Genomic DNA, 8,947 nt, shown 5'->3' on the forward strand with positions numbered 1-8,947 from the left:
GAAAATGGACATGAACATGTCAAGTCGCATTACTAGTCAGAGCTTCCTAGTTGTAAATCCCTAGTCAGAGTTTCCTAGTTGGAGTTTCCTGGTCGGAAATTCCTAGTCCTAGCTGGAGTTTCCTAGTCGGAAAATGGACATGAATGCCATTTCAAGTTGTAACATAATATAATGCAGTATATTTACAGTATGGTTGAAAACATTGAAATGACATTTTAGCTGTGTTAATTTCATTGGTGAATAATTTGTCAATTTTCATCAACGACATTTTGTCACTGAAGAAAACAAGACGACGACGAAAAAAACAGTTTTGAATGACAAAAACTATGACGGAAATCAATCAACATTTTCGTCAACAAATAAAAACGAGAGGAAAATGTTAGGGAGGGATTTGGGAAGTGATGGAGTCCTGCGCTGTAGAATTGTAACGTGCTGATCCACCCGGCGGGACAGAAGTTAGCATGGACTTGCTGCATGTCTCATAAAACGTTCAAAAATGTACATGTCTGGGAGAAAGAGCAGATATATGATGAATCTGAAAAAGCGTGACGACGCGAAAGAGCTGAATTCAGTCTGCCTCTCAGACGTCAGTTCTCTTTCACGTCTTTTTGTGCTTGAATGGGCAAATATGCACAAAATCGTCAAAATGTCCATAAATGTCATGTAAACACAGTCGGTAATGTCATAAGTGAATGTAAACAGTTATCGGAAGCGTATCAGTGTATTAGATCCGTGCATTTGTTCTTAAAGTGACAGCAGCCTAATAAACCTGCTGCTGTCCATCATTAATGTTGAACAAACAAAAGAAAGAGAAAATCTATCAATGCTCTTGACTGAATAACTTCACTAGCTCTAATAAAGATTAATCTATATTTATTTCACATAAATAAATATGTCTGCTTGAAAGAATGCTGTATGCATGTAGAGTGAAGAGTTTAGCTTGTGTAAACATCTTACTGTGATTACATCCTTACTCTGATGATTGAAATAATCACATGACTAGTGCACACGTACACAAACACACACAAAAGACATTTTCATTCGGTTTGATATATTTATATATATATGCATGTATAAAATTAAACAGATACAGCTGTTTTCATATACAAAAGGCCAATAAAACGAGGAAGTGTGAAAGAGTTAGTTGATGAAGGCACTCTTATCCACAGTGTTCCAGTTAACATGTGATCATGTGACACAATAGTGCTGCAGTCAGAGTCAGAAACAGAAACAGTGCAGGATTTGCAGTACAAAAATCAAACAAGTACCGACAGGAATGGAATGTCTGCAGTTCTCCAATAAAAAAAATAATCATCTATTCAACAAAAAACACATGGAAAACGACTCCAGCATCGGAAACTTAAGGAATGATCCATCAGTCATGGCTGATTTTGGTTAGCGCTCAATAGTGCTCAAAAGTGTCACAATTAAAAACAAAACTTCAGTTATGACACATGAAATGCACATAAGAAGAAGTTTAAAAACCGTAAGACATGGAAGTGGAATGAGTGCGGAGTGTTTGAGGCGCTGTACACACGCTAGATCACTACACTAACACTGAAGGCATTTCTACACGAGAACATTAGTGCGGTCATGTTAACAAGCTAACTAGTCTAACCGCTCACACATGCACACTACCTCTGTTCGGCAGCTTCTGGAGTGTTTATGTGACAATTACCCATCATGCTCCCTGATGTCAGTACGTCAGTTACATGCAAACGCAGCTGTCAATCACACCACACAACCAGTCAGGAACGACGCTTATCTTTGGGACCATTCATATTGAAAATAATAACATGCTGCAAAAATAATATACCACAGTTTATAAAAAAATAAAACTATTACACTAATATTTTTAATGTAACGTAAAGTCATGGAATTCTGCTCACAAAAAAAAATATTAGTTTTCTCGACGGAAATGATAACATGTTTGTTTTTGTGGTGAAATAGAAATTAAAATCAATAATAATTGTAAAATAAGCACATTTTCTGCCATTGCTCTCAAAATATATTACTTAAATGGCAATTTAAGTATTTATACATCATGATATTTAAAAATAAAACGTTTACAGTAATATTTTTACTATAATGCAGTCATGAGAGGGTTTCTTAATCATGAAAATAATGTCACAAATCAGTTTATGGTCCTAAAGAAGGCTTCGTTTTCTCTACGCAAATGATCATTTGTTTGCTCGATTTTGTGGTGAAATGTGCAAAAAAACAAAGCTTGACCTTTAATTTGAAAATAAAATAAAAACTACAAAAAAAATTTGTCAACAATGTAACAGTCAACAATGTAAAATAAGCACATTTCCCCCCCCATAACTCTAATAATCTCATAATGCAAAGCATCATATTTAATCATTGTAGTGTTTATGTTGATTTAAATGCATTGAATAAGCATTGCGTGACAGTAAAACAAGTATACTGTACTACAGTAATGAGAATCTAACGAGACAGCTGTGTGTTAATGAGGACCGGCGGTGACAATAACGCCACAGAACTGGTTTTGTGGTGGGATTCATCATCTACATCCTCGTTATTTTACTGTAGAAACTCACAGGAGACACTGACATAAACACACACACACACACGCACAGAAGAAAGAGTCTCTGGTCACGTGACGTCAGGAATCATCAGTCCAGTACTAACCCACTGATCAGGATCAGTCTGATCGCTCTAGTTTTTCCGGATGTCTGCGTAAACCACCGGCTCCATCTTGTGGAAGGACGAGTTCTTGCTGCCGGAGTGATCGAGCTGAGCGTAAATCACCGGCCCCTGATTGACCAATCAGAGAGAGAGAAGCCATGAGGGAGGGAAGAAACACACAGGCTGCTGGGACACTCGAGACACATGACACAAGCGCTGAGCTGCTGCAGGACAGACAGAGACACGTTTATCTGACGTCATTTAAACGTTTAATCCAGCTGAAATATGAACCACACAAACAGCAGAACACGTGGAATGAGCCGCTTCTCATGGGAGATTTATCAGGGATGAGATCAGATAAACAAGGAAAACCTGTTTTTCTCATTTATTATGAAAATACTACAACTATAATGAAAAAATAATAATTATATTTTGTGTATTATATTATATTTAAAAAAACAAAAACTAAAGAAATCAATCAATAAATATATTACTGTTGCACAATAAAATAAAACTACTATTAATAATAATAATAATAATAATAATGTTTAACAGCGAGGTTTCGTTAGTTGACTACACTAGTTAACATGAACTATGAATGGAAAATACTTCTAAAACATTTATTAATCTTATTTAATGTTCATTTCATCATTTACTAATGCATTATTAAAACTTAAGACAGTGAACTAATGAAGACGGAGAATGAGAGCAAAATAAAAGTCCTGCTTCAAACTGAAAAACTTACTGGCACTGGCTGAAAAATTACAAATATCAGTCAATACACACTGCCTGGCCAAAAAACATCGCTGTTGGATTTAAATAGGCAAATGCTTAAGAGTCTATGACTGGATTGAACCAAAACTTGATGCACCTCTTGATGGAAATAATGTCAACATTTATTTCCATCAAGAGTTTTTGGTCAAGATCTTGTATCGACAATGCAAGAGGTGAGCACTCTGTAAAGTCTCCTCCAGCACATCCCAAAGGCTTACAATGAATTTAAGGTCTGTGCTGATTCATGTGTGAAAATGATTCAAACATTCTTTCACAATTACAGCCTGATGAATCTTGACTTTGTCATCCTGAAATATGGCCATGATGTGTCTTCCTATATGGCTGTTTAAGAAATGTAAAGCTACATCAGCTAGGGTTAGAAGAACTGTTGTGAAACATGCTAGAAACATAATAATCACTGCAATAATGATCCCATCATAGACTCTTAAGCATTTGACTTGAATGAAAAAGTGGCCGGGCAGTGTGTGTGTCAGTCTTGGCGATATATCGAAACACCACTAGATATAATCACCATCCAGCTGTGAACGTACAGATGCTCCACAGGAGAAAAACACATGGTTTGATGCATGAGGGTGAAGAAACGGTTCATTTAAACAGGATCAGCACTGATGAAACTAGGGCTGGACAATACGAACATCAACATCTCGATTAATTGAACATTTTATACCTCGATTACGATTAATGAACGATTATTTTGTTTTTGCCCTCACAGTTCACTGACGAGGTTTGTACTTTAAATATGCTCGACTATTAGAGGAGGGTATTTTCCTAATGAAAGAGTGATCTGACATGAAGTTATTATATCTGTGGGTCCTAACACTTCTTACAGATTTCTGCTCGTTGTAAATCAGATACAGATAAATTAGCACAGTACATTTATTTGAATGCGTTAATGAGAGCGATTGCGTGTGAATTCGTCATACCGTCCGTCTCTCTGTTGAAGCTGTGGGTTGCAAGTAGTTTCTTTAAAAGTAGAAAAATATATGCTGTAAGTTTCATCACATCAAATCACAGGAGTTTCTGCGCTCCTCTCTGTGCGCGCCATCTTCACGTGATGTGCAGCTTCTGTCTGGATGAGTGTTCATGTCCCACAATGCATCAGTGCAGTAGCTCAATATAATAATACACATCCGATGGTCTAAAATCACTTGAATGTCCAAACCGACAAGCCTTAAAACATACAAGCTTCAGGGCTCGAGCGCTGTCTGTGTGAGTCGACTCGCCTGTGTTGCTTCCATGCCGCTGATTGGACGGGGTGGAGTCACATGACTACACACACGATAGTATGTTTTTAAGGGGAAAGTATTTACAGGATTTTTAAAAAAAAAACAAAATAACCGACATGGGAAAATTACGTCGATTAGAGGTTCTGAATTTCAGAATTACTTTTCGATTAATTGTCCAGCCCTAGATGAAACACACACACACTCACTGTCACACACACACACTCTCTCACACACACACACACACACACAGTCACACACACACACACACACACTCACTGTCACACACACTCTCACACACACACACACTCTCTCTCTCACACACACACACACACACACACACACACACACACTCTATCACACACACTCTCTCTCTCTCTCACACACGCACACACACACACACACTCTCTCTCTCTCTCTCTCACACGCACACACACACACACACTCACTGTCACACACACACACACACACACACACTCACTGTCACACACACTCTCACACACACACACACACTCTCTCTCACACACACACACACACACGCACGCACACACACACACACACACTCTCTCTCTCTCACACACACACACAGTGAGCGTGTCGTACCTGTACAGGGGCAGAGGGGCTGGAGCACCGGGAGTTGTCGTTACTCGACTCCGCCTTCTTCCCCACCCGAGTGTTCTGTGAGCTCACACTCTCTAACGAGGTGCAGCTACACACACACACACACACAGAGAGATGGACGCAAACACAAATGAGATGACAGATGACACAAGCAATATGATACAAACGCCGCAACACACAAGCTGCTCTGATCAAAACACACCCAGATGAGATGACGGGCAGACGGGGTTAGTGACACACACAACACCGCAGACACGCCTCATATTTCACACACAAATCATGATTTTTGTCATATCTGATGAAGTTTATTACTGTGAAGCTGCTTTGAAATGAACTGTATTGTATGAAGCGCGGAAGCAATAAAGCTGACTGGACAAATCAGCAGAAATCCTGAGAGTCCTGAGAGTTTGAGGAAAATTATGTTTAATAATGTCAAATAACTCTTTACAGTACGGTCCCACTAGTTAACATCAGTTAATGCATTAATTATCAATGAGTAATACATTCCTTACACTATTATAAAATCTGTTCAGTGTTAGTTCATGTTAGCTCAGGTTCACTGAATAATATCAACAAAACAGATACTGAAACATTTTAATAACAATTTTAATATTGTATTAGTAAATGTAGACACTGACCTTATAGGGTTAGTTCACCAAAAAGTTAATTTCTGTCATTAATTACTCATCCTCATGTCGTTCCACACCCGTAAGACCTTCGTTCATCTTCAGAACACAAATTAAGATATTTTTAATGAAATCCGAGAGGTTTATGACTTGTCCATAAACAGTCATGTGACTGCAGTGGCTCAACCTTAATGTTATGAAGAGACGAGAATACTGTTTGTATTTATTTTTGTTTTGGCGCACAAAAAGTATTCTCGTCTCTTCATAACATTAAGGTTGAGCCACTGCAGTCACATGACTGTTTTAACAATGTCTTTAGTACCTTTCTGGACCTTGAATGTGTTGATTATATTGCTGTCTATGGACGAGTCATATACCTCTCGGATTTCATCAAAAATATCTTCATTTGTGTTATGAAGATGAACGAAGGTCTTACGGGTGTGGAACGACATGAGGGAGAGTAATTAATGACAGAATTTAGTAAATGATTTATAACTGATGGTAACAAATGAAACTTACCAAAACTTTTTTACTTTCCTTAATTGAATTTAATTTTCTTTATGCAGCACATCTTTTGTGATTTGGGTGTGAAATATGAGTCGAGAGGTTAGTGAGGTTCGTCTGACGTGGAGCGGTTCAACTGCGATCAGTCCGACACACACCATTCGACTAGAATCTGGTTTAGCGTCAACTCAGTTTAGTCCAGACGTCATGCTCCATGCACACCCGAGTTAACCGGTTAACCCACACCACAACTACCAACAATCACAGAGTGTGTCATGAACCCACATACCCTTCGTAGTCGTGACTGGGCTCCTGTCGCCGGATGATCAGGTACGTGACCACAGAGATGATGATGATGCCGATCACGGCTCCGATCACGCCGCCCACGATCACCGCTGTGCTGGTCTGAGGAAGAGACTCTGAACACAGAGGAAGACTGTCAGTGCCACGACTGATCCAAAAAAACATCGTCACACATTATTTTTTGCATAAATGAACATCACTATGGTTTTAAATTCATGGTCCTCGTAATCTTGAATTAGAATATCTTCTCCTCCCTCTTGCAGCATCTCTTCTCTTCTCTGATGATGAGGGCGGGGCAACCTGTCACTCACTTGAGATCCACCAATAGCAAACCACAACCATCCAATCAATTCCCCACAGACAAAATCAAGCCCCGCCCTACATTTGTTCTTGTTCCGCTCACCTTTCATGACCACTCTGACTTTAGTGATGGACATCTGCCCGGTGATGTCCGGAGGATTCTTTACGTCGCAGCTGAATGTCCCGTTGTCCTTGAACTGCATCTGGATCACGCGGATCGACGCGTCCTTCTTGTTCATGTCTCCGGCCCATTCCACACGGGACTTAAACTGCGGGAGCGAGCCCGGAAAAGACTTCCCGCCGGAGTAATAGAATATCTGTGGAAGATGAACATCCATGATGATCATATGATGTCTGATATCATACATATATGTTATAGATGAAAAGACTCTCACTGAAGTGGGCTGTCCCGTGTCTCCCTCCGCCAGGAAAGACCACGTCACCGACGCTGAACTACTGACCACCTCTTTAGACTTAAAACTACAGGTCAGAGTCGCTGTGGTCCCGTTCTCCACAAGCGCCTCGGCTGGAGTGAACACGTCTATCGCCGACACGCCTGAAACACAGTCACACGCCAGTCAGTCTCCATCCACATACATGTGCTTCAGCTTTATGATGCTTTACAACAGCAGATACAGACATTTCATCTCCATCAGGAAAAATACTGTATGTGTAACCCCTCCTGTCCGAACCACCCGCTCTTAGCGGGACTCGAACCCGGGTCCGCCGGCATGGGAGTCGGGCCCTCTAACCAGATCAGGGGAGTGAGGTTTACACAGACAGCTCTTACCAGCCTACGTCTGTTACATATGCTACAGTAAAACTATTCTAGTTTAATTATACTATTACTACATGCTATTAGGGCTGGGTTAAAAATATTTTAATTGTTAAAAATTATTTTAAATATTTAGATTTCAACAACCAAATTGGAGTAGGAACATAATTATGTCATTAAAAGTTTATTATAATGTTATTAGTATAACTGCCTTGCATGCAATTTATATGTTTGTATACAAATCAGTTGTTAATTTATCAGTTTATTTTTTATATCCAACATACATGCTATATTATATTTATATAACATGTTACTGAATGATTACTATACTAATACAGGCATGACTTCGTCAAACAATACCATAGAGGTACAATGGTAATTTTAAACCCAGGTATAAACGACACTATATAAAACAGACCATGTAAATTGTGTTATTTAAGGATTTACAGCATCTCCTCATTAAAATATATGGAATAAAACAATTAATAATTAATTCAGATTAATGATTTGAGTCTTTATTGTTCGGTTTATTAAAGGAAGCTGTTTATTCAGGTTTGATTAAATTAACTTTAAAACATTTAAAATTAAAAGAGCACATGATTACATTTATTTGCGAGTTATTAATTGATCAGAGGAACATTTTCGTGAGTAAATATGATATAATGTAATAATGAGGGAGGCTAATGTGCTAACAGAACAATACGAGCTAAACTTCCTGACCTGAGAAACACATTAAACACACACACACTGGATGTATTTAAACGACCTGCTTCAGAACATTAAATTATTACAGAATAAGAGCTGTTCTTTATATGCTCACTTCATGTGATATAAATATAAAATCAGCAGATAATTCATAACGTTAACTGAAGCTAGCAGGTTAGCACGGAGCTCCGCTAACGCTCACAGATGACGTCAAAACGCCTCAGAGGAATCAAACAGAACTTACCCGCGATAATAAACAGCACAGAGAACCACAACGAAACATAACTGTGTGTGGAAATCGGAAGCCTTATTTCCATCCTTTAGATTTCATAAATATCGCCCGAGTACCGGAGCCTCAGTGTTTGTTTACAGCATCAGACCGACGGAGTTTCCCGCTGATCTCAGATCAGACTCAGTGACGTCAGCTCTAATGTACCGAACACACT

At 39.0% G+C, this 8,947-nt stretch overlaps 1 protein-coding gene across 1 annotated transcript; it reads right to left on the bottom strand.

The window, feature by feature from the left end:
- Positions 1 to 1,034: 1,034 nt before the first annotated feature.
- mpzl1l (myelin protein zero-like 1 like) lies at positions 1,035 to 8,947 on the bottom strand. The gene is made up of 6 exons (XM_051911484.1): positions 8,746 to 8,947; positions 7,417 to 7,577; positions 7,125 to 7,338; positions 6,708 to 6,837; positions 5,271 to 5,376; positions 1,035 to 2,778 (listed from the first exon to the last, which is right to left on the bottom strand). Exons 1-6 carry the CDS (start codon positions 8,816 to 8,818, stop codon positions 2,680 to 2,682), a joined length of 783 nt encoding a protein of 260 aa, XP_051767444.1. The 5' UTR covers positions 8,819 to 8,947; the 3' UTR covers positions 1,035 to 2,679.

The sequence above is a fragment of the Ctenopharyngodon idella genome, chromosome 10 (assembly GCF_019924925.1).
Source record: "Ctenopharyngodon idella isolate HZGC_01 chromosome 10, HZGC01, whole genome shotgun sequence".
In the NCBI taxonomy this organism is placed as follows: Eukaryota; Metazoa; Chordata; class Actinopteri; order Cypriniformes; family Xenocyprididae; genus Ctenopharyngodon; species Ctenopharyngodon idella.

Excerpts from the sequence above, each read along its gene's own strand:
- mpzl1l (XM_051911484.1), bottom strand. The coding sequence starts at position 8,818 with ATGGAAATAAGGCTTCCGATTTCCACACACAGTTATGTTTCGTTGTGG. Across the intron at positions 7,339-7,416 it reads ACACGGGACAGCCCACTTCA|ATATTCTATTACTCCGGCGG; the intron begins GTGAGAGTCTTT and ends CATCTTCCACAG. Across the intron at positions 5,377-6,707 it reads CCCAGTCACGACTACGAAGG|CTGCACCTCGTTAGAGAGTG; the intron begins GTATGTGGGTTC and ends GTGTGTGTGTAG.